At 42.1% G+C, this 17538-nt stretch overlaps 1 protein-coding gene across 2 annotated transcripts in view; it reads right to left on the bottom strand.

Moving 5' to 3' along the window:
• The window catches only part of pdgfd (platelet derived growth factor d), a 156136-nt gene that overhangs the window by 28158 nt on the left and 110440 nt on the right, over positions 1 to 17538 (bottom strand). For both annotated transcript variants that reach the window (XM_080197218.1, XM_080197217.1), the window contains exons 4-5: positions 15594 to 15653; positions 10763 to 10964 (exon numbers count right to left, since the gene is read on the bottom strand). In XM_080197218.1, coding sequence (XP_080053344.1) covers positions 10763 to 10964; positions 15594 to 15653 — 262 coding nt within the window. The remainder of the gene's footprint in view (positions 1 to 10762; positions 10965 to 15593; positions 15654 to 17538) is intronic.

Genomic DNA, 17538 nt, shown 5'->3' on the forward strand with positions numbered 1-17538 from the left:
GGATATGGCTAAGGTATTGAATAACTTTTTTGTTTCTGTCTTCACGGAGGAGGACGTGAATAATTTGCCGGGTGTTAGCGACGGAAAGGTGGTAGGACTGGAGGGTCTTAATGACATTACTGTTACTAGAGAGGCGGTGCTCGACAGACTGGAGGGGCTGATTGTGGACAAGTCCCCAGGACCGAATGGAATGCATCCGAGGGTTCTGAAAGAAATGGTGGAGGTTATAGTGGATGCATTGGTGGTTATTTTCCAGACGTCGCTGGATTCCGGGGAAGTGCCGGAGGATTGGAAAACGGCTAATGTTACGCCGTTGTTTAAGAAGGGTGCCAGGCAAAAGGCAGGGAATTATAGGCCGGTTAGTTTAACGTCTGTGGTAGGTAAAATGTTAGAATCCGTCATTAAGGAGGAAATTGCGAGGCATCTTGAAGGGAATTGCTTGATAGAGCAGACGCAGCACGGTTTCATTAAAGGGAAGTCGTGTCTGAGAAATTTACTGGAGTTCTATGAGGATGTGTCTAGGGCGGTCGATAGAGGAGAGCCGGTGGATGTGGTCTTTCTGGATTTTCAGAAGGCGTTTGACAAAGTACCTCATAAGAGGTTATTGCAGAAGGTCAGGGGACTTGGAGTTGGGGGTAGGGTGTTAGCGTGGATAGAGGATTGGTTGTCAAATAGGAGGCAGAGAGTGGGGGTCAATGGGTGCTATTCGGATTGGCGGATGGTGACTAGTGGAGTGCCCCAGGGGTCGGTGCTGGGGCCTCAGCTATTTACCATTTATATAGATGATCTGGTAGGAAGGACTATTACTTACGTGGCGAAAAACTGCAGCAGGCGACGGTGCAGAGGGACCTCGGGGTCCTTGTGCATGAGTCGCAAAAACCCAGCTTGCAGGTGCAGCAGGTGGTCCGGAGTATAGATACGCAGAGAGACCTGGGGGTGCAAGTGCACAAGTCCCTGAAGGTGTCGGTGCAGGTGCAGAATGTGATGAGGAAAGCGTATGGTATGTTAGCCTTCATAGGAAGAGGTATAGAATATAAGAGTAGGAGTCTGATGTTGCAGTTGTATAGAACGTTGGTTAGGCCTCACTTGGAGTACTGCGTCCAGTTCTGGTCGCCGTACTACCGGAAGGATGTAGAGATCCTGGAGAGAGTGCAGAGGAGATTTACCAGGATGTTGCCTGGTATGGAAGGGCTGTCTTACGAGGAAAGATTGAATGAACTTGGGCTGTTTTCCCTTGAGAGACGTCGGCTGAGGGGGGATCTAATAGAGGTTTATAAGATTATGAAGGGGATAGATAGAGTAAATGGTGGTAAGCTTTTTCCGCTATTAGAAATGGATAGAACGAGGGGTCACGGGCTTAGGGTGAGGGGGGCTAGGTATAAGACAAATATTAGAGGGCAGTTTTTCACGCAAAGGGTAGTGGGGGTGTGGAATGCACTGCCGAGTAAGGTGGTGGAAGCAGGCACGCTAGGGTTGTTTAAGAGTCACTTAGACAGCCATATGAGCGGGCTACATATAGGGGGATATAGTAGGCCTTACTAAACATTGTAGGCTTGGGAATACGTTTTGCCTCAGGGATGTTAGTCTTTGCCTGTTTAATAATGAATTTTTTTGTCTCCACAGGCATTTAAGTCCAGCAAGGGGCATGCATGCGGCAGGTTGTAGTGGGCTGCTCTTGGACGTTGCTTCGGGAGTTGCCTATTGCTTCATGTCGTTAGTGTGCTTAAACTGGACCATCTCGAGGGCAACATGACAGCTCAGAGACTATCTCTGTTGCTGTGCAGACACATGGATTTGGGCCTGTGTCTGTGGGAGTTTGCACGTTCTCCCCGTGGTTGCGTGGGTTTCCTCCGGGTGCTCCGGTTTCCTCCCACATCCCCCAAAGATGTGCTTTTAGGCTGATTGATTGGGTACTAAACTGTCCCTAAATTGGACCTCCCTGATCCTCGCACGTTAGGTGTAGACTAAAATCATGAATAGGTCACTGAGACAGTGGGACGGCGGCGCGGGCTCGTTGGGCCGAAGGGCCTGTTTCCCGTGCTGTGTTGTTCTTTGTTCTTTGTTTTTTAGGAAGGCAAATGGGATGCTGGCCTTCATAGCGAAGGGGATTGAATATAAAAGTAGGGAGGTCTTGCTGCAGCTGTATAGGGCATTGGTGAGGCCGCAGCTGGAGTACTGTGTGCAGTTTTGGGCGCCGCACCTGCGCAAAGATATTTTGGCCTTGGAGGGAGTGCAGAGGATGTTTACTAGGCTGATACCAGAGTTGAGGGGGTTGAGCTATGAGGAGAGGCTGAATAAACTAGGCTTGTACTCGTTGGAGTTTAGAAGAATGAGGGGAGATCTCATTGAGACGTATAAGATGATGAATGGGATGGATAGGATAGAGGTGGAGAGACTCTTCCCGCTCAAAAAAGACACTAGGACTAGGGGGCACAGCCTCAAGATAAAGGGGGGGCGTTTTAGAATGGAGTTGAGGAGGAACTTCTTCACTCAAAGGGTGGTGAATCTCTGGAATTCTCTACCCGTTGAAGTGGTGGAGGCTGCCTCGCTAAATATTTTCAAGAAGCAGGTTGATGGGTTTTTGATAAGAGAGGGGATTAAGGGTTATGGGGAGAGGGCTGGAAAGTGGAACTGAGCCACGACAGATCAGCCATGATCTCATTGAATGGCGGGGCAGGCTCGAAGGGCCAGATGGCCTACTCCTGCTCCTATTTCTTATGTTCTTATGTTCTTATAACAATGGCAGGAATTTCACTTGCTGGAATATCATGGGAAAGAAACTAATCAGGAGTGTACACCCAAATTCTTCACCAGCATTCATAGCCAGTAAGCTGCCTGAATTTAAAAAATAATCCCTGCACTATCTATCTTCTCCAACTGCAGCCACTTCCTGCCACTTGTGAAGACTGTTTACACAGCATCACTGTGCACTTGTCAATCAGCTTACACAAATAACCATCCATCTAACCCAGAGATTCCCAACTGGTGTGCCATGGCACATTGATGTGCCGCAAAGTAAGATTAACAATGATTAAACATTAATGTGATTAGACTAAACCTAATCTTCGTTTTCAGCTCCTTGGTCGATATCTCCAAATGCTGATGAACTTCGGGCCTCCCATGCATACACCAGCTGGGAATAGGCCACACATGTGTGGTTCAGATTGTTTCATGCTGGTAATCCAAACCTTGCAAGGGCTGTCTGGGAGGTGCCCATACATGTGCAGCTCAGATATTTATATTGATCGTATTGCATCAGAATGGGCCGAACCGATGTAATAAATCAAAATTGCGCATGTGCTGCCTTTTCCAGGCTGGTGTGTGCAACATTCAGATTACCAACATCAAGGATTCTGAGCTGTGCCTGTGGTGGCCCTTTCCTGGCTGACACATGCACAGGAGATTCCAGGTTCTTTGGAATTGGAGATGCCTACCATGAATTGAAGACAAAGGCCCCGTGCATCTGCACAAAAATAAAACAATGGTGTAAAAGCCAGGGAGTAGTGCAATAATTCCTGTTCACCAGTTAGGTAAATAACAACTACTTATAACTATAATACAGAGGCCTGCAGCCCCACGACTGCCAGTCATCAAACTTCTAGGATCAAACTTAGACAAAAGTCTGCACTTCCTAAGGTGAAACCCCACCCTGGGTCCCTGATTGGTTACTCAGGTCATGTGACTCATTTGGCAGATCGTCCCCTTAAAGGGGCCAAACCCTGTATTCCTCATTCTTTAATTTCTTTTATACAATGATAACAATTAAGTTACTCTGTCCCCAACAATTAGAATATTAAACATGTGCATTCAGTCCATCAGGTGGTTTCTGATTTCTAATAGAGCCCTGCTGTCGGGGGTGCTAGCACTGTGGTGTTTTCTGCAGAAACCATTATTTCAGGCATCCCCTGAGGGCCTGGTAATTCAGCTTCATCCGTTACCATGGGGATGACAGACTCACCTGTCACAGGTTGACTTGGTATTTCACTGCTTGGACAGTCAACAACATTTCCTGCTAGCAGTATGGTTTTAGGTGTCAGTACTGGCTGCTGGGACAACTCTCATCCTCCTAAATAGTCTATGTGCTTCTGTACAGTTTTTCCTTGTATGTCCACCTCAAAAGACACAGTTCTTGATTTTGATACAACAACTCCTGGTACCCAACTCGAGACTTGTCCAAAATTTCTGACATGCAAGGCTTCCTCCACTGTAAATGACCTTGTTGCTTTGCCTGAATCATGACTTTTCTTCTGACTAGCCTCCATCTGCCCCCAGCAAATTTGGAAACACCAGGTTTAGTCTGGTCCTAAAACATCAGCCCATCAACAACTCTGTTGGCAGCATTTCATTGTAGAGTGTGGAGTGGTCCTATAGCCCAGAAGGAATCATGTGATTCTGATCTCCTGGTTGTCCCAAACTGCTTCTTAATGCCTACCTTGAAGGTTGTTCATTCAGTCAGTTCGTTGGATGCTAGGGGATAAGGGGTAAGCAGTCCTGATGTGCTCAATACCATTTAAGGAGGTGAAATTTTGAGATTCAGTACTCGTGAAGGCCGTTCCATTATTCAACAAGACTTCAGATATCTCGTGGGTCAGAAAACACTGACACAATTTCTCAATTGTAGCGTGCCACGTTGTAGACTTAATTTCAATCACACACATCCACTTTGAATGAGCATTAACAAGGAGCAAAAACGTGTCCAAGAATGATCTCATAAAAGCAATGTGAACTTGTACTCATGGCTGGCCAGGCCATTCCCAAGGTTGCAGTGAAGCTGTAGCAAGCAACCTTTGTTGTAACTGACACTGTTCACAGTGCTTGACTCGGCTGTCAAAATTGGAATTGATACCAGGCCACAACAGACGTAACTCCTGATGAACTCCTTCATCTTAGATATAACCGGGTGGGCACCGTGCATTCAGCTAGGAGCTGGGACAGTGACGACTACTCTGGTTCTCCAAAGTGTGTTACCATCTCCTCAACTTAATTCATCTTTTCATATATAATTTGGTTTCATCTCCTCTGAAATTGGCTTACTGGTCCAATTGATCAGTATCCAGTGCCTCACTTTGGACAACAGTGGATCCTTGCTGGTTCAATACTTGATTTGCTGCACCAAAACTGACAATATGTTCAAGAAATTCAACATCATAACAATTTCCTGCAGTACTGGGGAAGTGCTATACACTCTCTGGTAAAGACAGGTGACTAAGTACACTGAGATATGTTTTCCAGGCTGGTGCTTGAATGTATATTTATAGGCATGATGTGGAGATGCCAGCATTGGACTGAGTAAACACAATAAGAAGTCTGACAACGCCAGATTAAAGTCCAACAGGTTTATTTGGTAACACAAGTCACAGATTTTGCTACCAAATAAACTTGTTGGACTTTAACCTGGTGTTGTGAGACTTCTTATTGTGCTTATAGGCAGATAGAAGTAACACCCAATGCCAAATTCTTGCTGATATGATTGGTGAAATAGCCTTGTCATCTTTTAAAAGAGTCAACAATGGTTTGTGTTCAGTAAAAATAGCAAAATGCCTCCTATACATGTACTGGTGGAACTTCTTTGCCCCAAATACTATTGACAAGCCTTCTTTTTCAATTTGAGAGTAGCCATTTTCGGCCTCTGGATGATAGATAATAGATCCACCTCTGCACCGACCACAATCCCACCCCGACCCTACCCCCATATCCCTACATATTTTACCCGCTAATTCCTTGAACCTAAGCATCCTAATACACTAAGGAGCAACTTTAGCATGACCAATCAACCTAACCCACACATCTTTGGACTGTGGGAGGAAACCGGAGCACCCAGAGGAAACCCACACAGACACAAGGAGAATGTGCAAACTCCACACAGACAGTGACCCAAGCCAGGAATCGAACCCAGGTCCCTGGAACTGTGAAGCAGCAGTGCTAACCATTGTGCTACCGTGCCGCTTTGTATAAGACTGATCTCAGGCCAGCTTTGCATATAAGTCTTCAATCTTGGTGATTGGATATTTATCTAACTTGGCAGCCTGATTGATTGTTAGTCTCCACAGGTGCTGACAATTTTATCAGGCTTTATCATGGGGGACTATAGGTGGCTGCCCACTCTGTGAATTGAACTGGCTGGATAATACCAAGTTCTTCCAATCTCTTCAATTCCACGTTCAACTTTTCTCGCAAGGCACGTGATACTGGTCTTGCTCTAAAGAAACAAAGGATTGTTACTAGATCTAATAGATTTTTTACCTGGAGGCTCTTTATTTTTCCTACCTCAGCACAAAAAACATTCTCATGCTTCTTCATTAACTCAGTCTGTTCCCCTTCATGTACTTGGAAGATTTCCATCCAGGTTAACTTGATTACCAATAGACAATCATGGCACTTGGCCTGACACTATTATTATTGGAAGCTGAGTGAATTTCTGCAGATAGCCTATAGGTACTGTGGTAGTACACCTTGATGACTTCTCCTGTGTAAGTTGTTAGTTTTACTATGTTACCCTTCAAATGCAATGGCTGGACTCTATGTAAATATTGAAATGTGTCTTTTCCTATTACCCTGGCAGAGGCTCTATCAATTTCCATCTGTATGGGCTTATTGTTTACCAAAAGCGTCACAGTGATGAGGGCTACCTTATTCACTTTCACATTGAACAATGAGTGATCATTTAAACCCTTAGTACTGGACTCTTCCATATTATGCACTTGCAATGTATTACTAACTCTGTTACTGGGTAGACTAGATTTACTTTTACATCAACGCCTTAAGTAACCTTTCTTGTGGCAGAAAAAACATTCAGCCTCTTTAGACCTGCAGGCTTCAGGGGAGTGATTATCCTCACATCAGTAACACTCTACTTTAATCCAAGGCTATTAATTAGCCCTTTTAAATCTTCTTACTATATTCGTGGCCACAATTGCTTCTCATTTTAAAATTACATCTTGATTTTTGTTGCCACTGCTGATTGCAACTTCCCACCCTAACTGGTAAACTCTACCATTCTGCACACTCTAAAGATCCTGTACTCTAAAGATTCCCAGCACTCTCTATCGCCATCACTATGTCCAGCACCTTTTGAAAATTTATATCTGCCTTGGCCTCTGCTAATAGCTTTATTGTTTACCCTACAGACTAAACAGTCCCACAGCATATTGATGAGAGTGGCTCCGAAGTCACAGTACTCTTAAGATCTATCCTAATTTGGTAATACAAGTTACAATAATTTCTCCAGGGACTCTCCCAGTTGAGTTAAACTTATCTGCAATATTAGCGATGGTTTTGGATGGTGGTGTGTTTTCACCAATTCAATTATCTCAGTGAATGACTTGGAGCGGCATGTTTGAGAATATGCGGCTGTGTATTAAATTGGAAGCCTGGGTCCCACAAACTCTTAGAAGGATTGCCTTTCACTTCCCCTTCTCCTCTATTTTGAAAATAGTAGCCCAAATGTTCAATGTATCTTGTCCAATTCCCCACAGAGATATCACAAGGATATATGGGAAGATGCAGTCCGAATGAGGGCATATCTGCAAACATTCTTCAGTTTCTTAACTTGAACTAAACTTCAACGTGACTTTATACTCATGATCTTGCAACTGCTTTATTTTGTTTTATCCTCATCACCAATGTAATAATTCCTGCTCACCATTTAGCTAAATAACAACTGCAATATTTATTTACATATAACAATAATATCAGAGCTCTGACAAAGAGTCATCTGGACTTGAAACGTTGGTTCTATTCTCTCCCCACAAGTGTTGTCAGACCTGCTGAGATTTTCCAGCATTTTCTGTTTTTAGAAACACTTTATCCCTGCCATTTAAAACCAGAACTAGTGTTGAAACTGTGATCTATTATCATTGTCAGCTACCCTCGATTTGGTACTTTACACCTACTCAGGATTGCATGTTTCTGTCATGGGTCTTCATTGTTACTGAACAGGCTAATTCTTGGCCCACAGAACTTTGGGCCCATGGGACAAGATTTTTCATGAGGTAGTGGGGTTTGGATGTGTTTTCTTTTCTCTGCTTGCTATCGCTGTGTCTCATCATTAAAGCATGACTCCAAGATGATGCCTCACAACTCCGGGGACCCAGTTTCAATTCCAGGCTCAGGTCACTGTCTGTGTGGAGCTTATACATTCTCCCTGTGTCTGCGTGGGTTTCCTCCAGATGCTCCAGTGTCTTCCCACAGTTCAAAGGTTAGGTGCATTGATTGTGCTAAATTGCCCCTCGGTGTCCTAGGATGTGTTGGTTGGAGGGATTAGCAGGGTTATTGTATGGGGTGTGGGTGTGGGGGGAGGCCTGGATAAGATGCTATGTCAAGAGACGGTGCAGACATGATGGGCTGAATGGCCTCCTTTTGCACAGTAGGTAATTTATGATTAATGTCAATGCTGCAGCGCTACCGGGAGAGCTTCAGAGTGTCTTTGAAGTGTTTTCTTTGTCTTCCCCTGGAAGACTGGCCATTTAAGAGTAGAGATAACTGGAACTGGTGAAGAAGATGTTTTATCCACTTTGACACGGAGTCCAGTCCATCAAAATTGGTTTTGCAGGAGTTTGCCTGCGTGCTTGTGGAACTGGCTTTTTGTTGACAGTCCCCTTATTGAATCTGGAGGTGGTAGTGGAGGTATTGCTGATGGAATTTCTCTCGCACTTTCATGTGTCACTGTCTCGTTGCAGCACAGAACTATGGTGGCCAGGTGTGGGTTAATATGAGTTTTGTTTTGGCTGGGATTCTTGTACGCAGAGTCAAAGAGATTGAGAGTAGTTGCACATCTGGTGCAACATCACTCTATTTATACGCAAACTGTAAATCATGTATGTCTGTACTAGTCAGTTTAGTTTTGGCACAGGCGTGATTGAGATTAAAGTGCTTTCCATTCAAGTGGCACTTAATACTTCTGCTGGCTCCTACTGGCTGTCCAGCCAGCAGACAGGTTTCCTACTGTCAATGTCAAATAGTACCCACTGGCTGGGAAACCTAAAGGTGAGGTGGACTGCTAGTTTTACACTCTGTTTAATATTACTCTTCAATGAAGAAAATAATTATGTGGGGTGTAAAACCAACATTGTCAAGATTTCAGTTTCCCAAAGTGAGGAATATATTAAAATTGCCGCTCTTTAAACTTCCAACATTTCTACATTTATACTTTGCTTATAGAATATGTCACCACATAGGGGACACAAATAAGTTTGATTGTCATGGTGGCAAAGTGGTTAGCACTGTTATTTCACAGTGCCAGGGACCCAGGTTTGATTCCCGGCTTCGGTCACAGTCTGTGTGGAGTTTGCATGTTCTCCCTGTACCTGCGTGTGCTTCCTCCGGATGCTCTGGTTTCCTCCCACAAAGGTGTGTGGGTTAGATTGATTGGCACGCTAAATTGCATCTTAGTGTCAGAGGGACTAGCAGGGTAATTGTGTGGGATTACGGAAATAGGGCTTGGGTGGGATTGTTGTTGATGCAGGCTTGATGGGCCGAATGGCCTCCTTCTGCATTCTAGAGATCCTAAGTTTCAAAAAGTCAAATGCCATAAGGCTCTTGAATAGGTTATGTTAAATATCCAGGAGTTGAAAAACATTAAAGGAGTGGATCATGATGAAATTAGAGGCCTTCCTCTGAAACAGAAGAATCATTCCTCAGTAGATTTTTTCCATTTATTCCAATGTACATAGGAACTGTACCATAGCATACAGTCTTGTTTTATATGCATTCCATCATTTACTCCTCTCTTCCCTTTGTGGATTTCAACAACAATCAGTCTAACCTGCCCCAAATATCCAGCAATTTCAAAGCACTGCCGCTGATTTAGACAGGAGGATGCACCAGGTAAATCAAAGAATGACTGAAGCAAAAAGATATGCTGGTAGCAGATAAGGAGCAGAGCCTGTTGGTTGGAGAGCCATCTTATGTTCTTCCTTTGCTGCAGAGCGTTAGGATCCTGACATCAAAAAGCTTCCATTGAAAAGAAGCAGACTATCCCAGCAATAACATTTTTAGTTGTCATTGAAGAGTCAACCAGGCAGTATATAGAGTGTGCTGGCAACATTGAAAAAGCCGATTGTCCAAATTCTGTTGTGCGTGAATGTGATCCATGGGTGGGGTTCTCTGGCCTTTCACACCAGTGGGATTCTCTGGTCTCACTGAAGTGAACGGCAATTTGGCTGAGCGCCAAATTCTCCAACAAAAAAAATTACAGCATAGGAACAGGCCCTTTGGCCCTCCAAGCCTGTACCGACTATGCTGCCCAACTGAATGAAAACCGCCTATCTTTCTGGGGACCACATTTCTCCATTCCCATCCTATTCATGTATTTGTTCAGATGCCCCTTAAAAGTCACTATTGTATCCACTTCCACTACCTCCTCCAGCAGCGAGTTCCAGGTACCCACTACTCTCTGGGTGAAAAAAACAGCACACTCTGTATTCTGCTTGGTGTATTCTGCCTGGTGGATTCTTCAATGACAACTAAACACGTTGTTGCTTGGATAGTCTGCTTGTTTTCCTCACTTGCAGCCACAGTGAGGCGTGAACAGCTGGAGAATTCCAGCCCACATTGGAGCATGTAACAAATTAATCTTCCTATCACATCACCACTTACAGACATAACAGAGACTAGAGGTAAATTTTGCTCATTTTAAAATGGAGTTTTCACTGACAGATCAAGTATTAGGAAATGTCAAAAAAGCATATTACAATCTTATTGATTTTAATGTACAATAATGTTTTAATCATCATCATCATTTAATAACTAATTAACTTCCTACCTTTGGTCTTCCGTTGATGATGAAAAGTTCGGCCACGAAACCGGGGTGTTGCTTGAAAAATATTATTCAAGTCTTCTTCCCAGAAATCTGGATCTAAATGCCTGAGAAGCTCTTCTATTGTATCAAATCCAGCAATAGTCTCATCCAAAGAGTCCACAGTCAGTGGTGAATCAGTAACTGCTGAGGAATGCCACAGTGGCCCCTGTATGGAAAAGCATAATCATATTGTATTAGCATATCCCAACATCATTGTTGTGGTGACTGTCCCTTTAAGGATCAATTGGCAGAGTAAAGGTCACATGACCCAAGGAGCCAATTGGGGAGCAGGGTGGAGGTTCAGCCTGGCAGTTGGAGGTTTCTTATTCAGAGCCAGCTTGGGAGTTGATCACAGATGTGAAGTTGCAAGGCTGTGTAGTTTTAACCTGTAAATAAACCAGTTGAGTTTTCCCTAAACTGGTAAACAAGCATCTTTACAATTGTATTGTTTCAAAGCCACTAGAGTGTTTCTATCTACGGAGGGCTCTAGTGTGTCAAAATGTCTCAAAGTCTATCACAAAGACTTCAGACTTCAGTGATTGTTATGCAGGCAGGTTGTAGCTCAATTACTCTAAATTTTGTAACAACTGACAAGCCAGCTCCACAGCGCGGCAACAACATTCATGTTCTGCTAATTGGTACCTATGTACTAACTGATCAATTAATCAAGGGTGGCATTAGTGTATGGGCTAATCATCAGTAATGAGTCAGCACTCTTACTTAAATTCATATTAAGAATCCTAAGAGGAGCATAAACATTTAAGTTTGCACTGCACTCATATTAAGGAATGAACTGCCAAATAAACTCCTGCAATATCCAGAAGAAAGATTGTGTTTGTAATGTCATTGATTTAATATGGTCACTCTGAATTGGTCAGTACATTTAACAGCATGTGAAAAACGTGCATAACTAACTGGCAGGGACTTTTGGCTGGAGGTCAGATTTGCTTTTTCCCCAGTAGACTGTGTTGCCGTTTGAAAATTTCTGTATGTATATATACCAGTGGCCACAGCAATGGAATTTAACTGTCAATCATTTCTGGCATGTAAAAAAATCAATTGGCCATGCAGTCCTATATCAGGGTTTGCTGACTGCAACTGTTCAGCATTTTTTTTGGAAGGTTAAGGAAGGGGGGTCCAAGCAACCCAGCAGGTTGAATCCTGTAGCTATTTGTATAAGAACACTGAGTGAGACTCTGGAAATAGCTTTGAAGTTCCATTATTAATTCACAGCAGCCTCCTGGTTTGAGACATTCCCAGAGGTTTGGACATATTCTGCACTTGACCTCACTCAATAGTGGAATGATTTCAGATTGATAGATGTTCAAAATGACCTGCAATCTATTTCTATTTTGCACACGAGTTGAACTGATAATGCTTCAGTGAATCATGCAGTAAAACTGTCTTGTAAAAACCTACTTTACAAAGTGGATGAGATGAACAGCACTGCCTTTGCCACACATGTCGCAGTAGCTCAGTGCATGAACGGTGAAATACAGAGTTAAGATCAATAATCCCTTTGCAGCCATATATATATATATGATGTAGTCTAGGCAATCCATGCTGCATTGGATTTATACTGTAACCTTTTCTAAAAGCCATATGCATTGACTTAAAGGTTTGTTAAATTAAATCGTGAGCTAAGCTGAAGGAAAGTATTCATTCAAATCAGTGCAAGCTATCTAATATCTTCAACAGGAAGCACTATCCTTAACTAAAATAGCTTGTACTTTAATTATCTTTCCAAGTATCAGTTAAGGATTTTAAAAACTTTAGCTGTAAAGCACACAGCTTATCTGAAGTATTCTGAACTATGTGCTTATAGAATAACCCTGTCTAATTTTATTGTTACATTTGGTGCAACGTTATTCCTCTGGTGTATTCTGAGGCATAGAATGTGACAATGTGTTGGGCCCTCAACATTTCATTGTATATATTAATGACCAAGATTGTGGGATGGAAAGTCAAATAACCAAGCTTGCTGCTGACACAAAAAAAAGTGCCATTGTAAGCACTATATAGGGAAGCATAAAATTACAAAGATTCAATGGTGGATTGAGTAAACTGACAAAGCTGTGCCAAATGGATTTCAACGTGGGCAAATGTTAGATTAGTCTGAAATAGGATAGAGCAGAATACTTCCTAAATGATGAAAAGTTGTAAAATAGTCTTGTTCTATGGAGTTCTACAGAATAGGGCTGGAATGTGGCGACTAGGGGAATTTCAAGTAACTTCATTTGCAGTGTCAATGTAAGCCTTACTTATGACAAAGAAATTAACTTTAACTTTTTAACTGAATACCAAACTTAGAGAATTGGGTGTTTTAAGGGTTGATCACTTTCTAAAATTTAGTTAAATTTTGAATTTAGTATTCAACGTAACTCTAACTTGACATTACTCTCATAGTATTAGACAATGGTCAATACAACCTACTAGTGGTAGCTGTCTGGTTAATCAGTTAGGTGATGAGTTTAAACTGGTAATTACTGTCAGCAGGCCCTTTGAAATTTTTGTTTGCAGAACCCTCTGGAGGCTTTTGCTGCGGCACAAGCATCCAGTTCTATCTAGCACTGCTTCTATAGAGCACTAAATTCAATCAAGTGAGGAAATCCTGTACATGAGAGGAGAAATAGGGTGTTGTAGACTGGTAGAAAGATATTTCTCAAGGGTCAATGCTGGGATCACTGCCTTTTTGCTATGTATTAATGACTTGGATCTTGGAGTGCAGTACAATTTCAAAATCTGCTGATGAAGCCAAACAATGAGGATGATACCAATCCACTGTGTTAGTGTCCAGATAGCTTATCAAAAAAAGCATACTGAAGTGAGGTGATGCATTTTGGCAGAGAGGAGGGGAAAGGCAATATCGACTTAATAGCATAGTTTGAAAGTGTGTGCAGAGACTGAAGGACCTGATGAATAGATTTAGCAGTTAGCTAAACAAAGGAGATCTTAACCTTCATAAATATGGACATTAATTACAAAAGCAAGGTAAGCTGAGCCTTTATAAAGCTCTGATTAGGATCCAACTAGTATACTGCATCCAGTTCTGGCCGTGACACTTTAAGAAGCACATGAGAATCCTTAACAGAATTCAAAGGAGATTTACCAGACTGATTCCTGAGATGGTATGATTATCACATGAGGAGAAATTGGCTTCATTGGGCCTGTATTCACTGGAGTTTAGAAGAATGAGAGGGGATCTCATTGAAACTTATGAAATTCTGACTGGGCTGGACAGGTTTGATTGTCGGATGATGTTTCCCTTGGTTGGGGGGTGGGGTGGGTGAGTGTGCTGGAGGGAGTAGAACAAGAGGTCACTGTGTCAGGATAGGGGTAAGCCATTTAGGTCAGAGATGAGAAGAAATTTCTTCACCCAGAGGGTGGTGAATCTGTGGAATTCTCTACTACAGAAGATTGTAGAGGGCAAGTCACTGAATATATTCTAGAAAGAAACAGGTAGCTTTCTCGATACCAAACGCGTTATGAGGTACGGAGAGTGGGAGTATGGCGTTGAGATAGAGGATCAGCAAGGATCAGATTGAATGGCAGAGCAGGCTCAATGGCCCAAATGGCCTACTCCTGTTCCTTTTTTTCTGTTTCCATCATGGGTTTTAGCTGCAACATTAAATTGGAGAAACTGGGTTTGTTCTTCTTAGAGCAAAAGAAAATGAGCAAAGATCTGATAGCGATGTACAAAATTATGATAAGTTTAGGTAAAGTAGATATAGAAAACCTGTTTCCATCAGCTGATGATACAATGACAAGGAGACAAAGATTTAGAAGATTGGGTAAGAGATGCAGGGGAATGTGGGGAAGCACTTTATTTAATGCAGCAAGGATAATGACCTGGAACTTGATGAATACGTGGGTGGTGGATGCAGAGATGATCAATTATTTCAGAAGGAAATTGAATGGGTACTTGCAGGGCAACAAGGATAGAGCATGGGAGTGAATAGAGTGCTGTAAAGAGAGCTGACATGGATTCAATAGGCTGAATGGTCCCTTGCCATGCCATCATAATTTTATAAGACTTGGTGATCCAGCTGTATAGAACATTAAAATATCATGAATAGAAACAGAAAAATGTAATGGCTAATTGGATTCTGGCCTTTATGTCTAGAGGATTAGAATATAAACCAAACTCCAGGTAAACAAAGCTGTGGTCTGGCCATACTGGGAACACTGTGATTAGTTCTGGGCACCACACCTCAGGAAGGATACACACTTTGAAAGCAGTGCAGTAAACATTTACCTGGATGAAACCCAGACTTCTAGGTTATCCAAAGATTGCAAGGAGATTATGCAAACTAATATTTCCTTAGAATTGAGAAGCCTAAGGAAAGGGATGATTTGATCAAAGTTTTCAAAATATTCATTGAAATAGAAAAATGTTGGAAAATCTCAGCAGGTCTGACAGCATCTGTGGAGAGAGAGTGGGGTCAACATTTCAAGTCTAGATGACCCTTCGTTAGAGAAAGATTGGATAGTTGGGAAGTCTAAACCAATAAAATTATGAGGAATTTCAGTACACAAAGCATGGTAAATTCAGATCTCTTTTCTACAAATGGCAAATGAAGCAACATCAATTGATGATTTTAAATGTGAGATTGATAGGTTTTTGTTATCCCCAAGATATAAAGGAATAAGATCACAGATCAGACATGATCATAGTAAATAGCAAAAGAGGTTTGAGGGGCTAATTATGATCTATCCCGATCCCACCTTGTGGCTTCTTCTGGACTCCGAATTTTATTAAATGCTTTGTCACAGAACAGGATTAAAAGTGACTTACCGATACAGAACTTGTGACTGCCTCCCAGTTCGATTTTGAGGGCTGTGGCTGTAAATCATCCTGAAACAGAGCGAAATAAATGTCCATTAATCATCATCCTTGTTCATGTGGTCCCATGTGCCTTGTAGCTTTGTAATCAAAATGTTCAGTGTGCTCCTCCTGATTGGAGGAGGGAGGGGTGGTGTTGGAGGGGAATGGACTGTGATTTGATTCATTATTATCATTGGTATGTGATGTATTGGTACGTGAAGAATGCTAATTCATTAACATCCCTCTAATGCAGTGATTTAGCTTTAGTAACTGTGGCATTTTGGAGTTATAAAGGAAAATTCTGTGATATTGCTCACACTTGCAATGAGACCAATTTATTAAGGAAGGACATAGAATCATACAAGTATACAGCATGGAAACAGGCCCTTTTAGCCAACTTGTCCACACCACCCTTTTTTAACCCCTAAACTAGTCCCAATTGTTCACATTTGACCCATATCCCTCTAAATCCGTCTTACCATGTAACTGTCCAAAATGCTTTTTAAAAGATAAAATTATATCTCCTTCTGCTATTACCTCTGGCATCTTGTTCCAAACATCACCCTCTGTGTGAAAAAATGCCCCTCTGGACCCTTTTGTATCTCTCCCCTCTCACCTTAAACCTATGCCTTCTCATTTTAGACTCCCCACCTTTTGGAAAAGATGTTGATTATATACCTTATCTATGCCCCTCATTATTTTATGGACCTCTATAAGATCACTCCTAAGCCTCCTATGCTCCAAGGAAAAAAGTCCCAATGTATCCAACCTCTCCTTATAACTCAAATCATCAAGTCCCCGTTGCATCCTAGTAAATCTTTTCTGCACTCTTTCTAGTTCAATAATATCCTTCAACACATTTTAAAAGATTTTATGAAATGTGATGCTTTCAATTTTCTGGCTGACAGCTGCTATTGTTTTTTGCTTTACTGTGAAGCCCATTATGTACATCTTGTCAAAACTTTACATTTTAGAAGTCTAGAATGGTGCAAAATGAATGTTTTAAAGTTTTTTTAATGAAGTAATCTTGTGCGGATTTATTGGAACAATGTCACTGTAAGCGTATGGATCATTATATTTATTACCTGTCTCAATTCACCATTAAGTCTCGGCTTCATGGACTGGATTTGACCGTTTTGGAGGTCACAGGTATTTATTTCCACTGAACATGATGTTGGTTAAATTTTAAGGGAAGAAACTGAATTGCACACGGGGCTAGAATTCAGGTTAACTGAATGCTACAATTGCCTCAGAATTCACCTTAGGATAATTTCCCGTTCCCCTCACAGTTAATATCCAGACATTTCCCAGTTTCTTTTTCCTTTTCACAGCCTCACTCTGCACTGACAATCTAAATTAACTTCTCGTGTATACACCTTTATCATGTTCAGATCCTCACAGCCTCACTCTGCACTGACAATCTAAATTAACTTCTCGTGTATACACCTTTATCATGTTCAGATCCTGATTCATCACAGCAATTTCTGTATGACAAGAGTTTCTTCCAGCACATGCCAATGACTATACCAAGAAAAGGCACGTTATGTTTGAAGGTGCTATAGCAAATGGATTTGCGTCACTGGCCATCTATACACTGAATTCTTTTTAGTGGCTTCCAGTCACTCTGAGCTGTTTGTGGACATCACCTAAGCCTTGAAAACAACAAAGGCACCACCAGCCCAGTTGACTCTACAAAGTTCTTCTTATTAATATCTGGAAACATATGCCAAAGTTAGGTGAACTGGGAGGATCAACCAGCTATAATAATACGCACTGAAACATACTTTAATGTCCATGTCCCAGTCTCTTCCAACGTCTTCATAGAATCATAGAATCTATGGTGCAGAAGAAGGCCATTTGGCCCACTGAGTCTGCAATGACCACAATCCCACCCAGACCATATCTCCGTAACCCC

This window comes from Carcharhinus amblyrhynchos, chromosome 10, assembly GCF_965287045.1.
Source record: "Carcharhinus amblyrhynchos chromosome 10, sCarAmb.v2.hapA, whole genome shotgun sequence".
NCBI classification, from domain to species: Eukaryota; Metazoa; Chordata; class Chondrichthyes; order Carcharhiniformes; family Carcharhinidae; genus Carcharhinus; species Carcharhinus amblyrhynchos.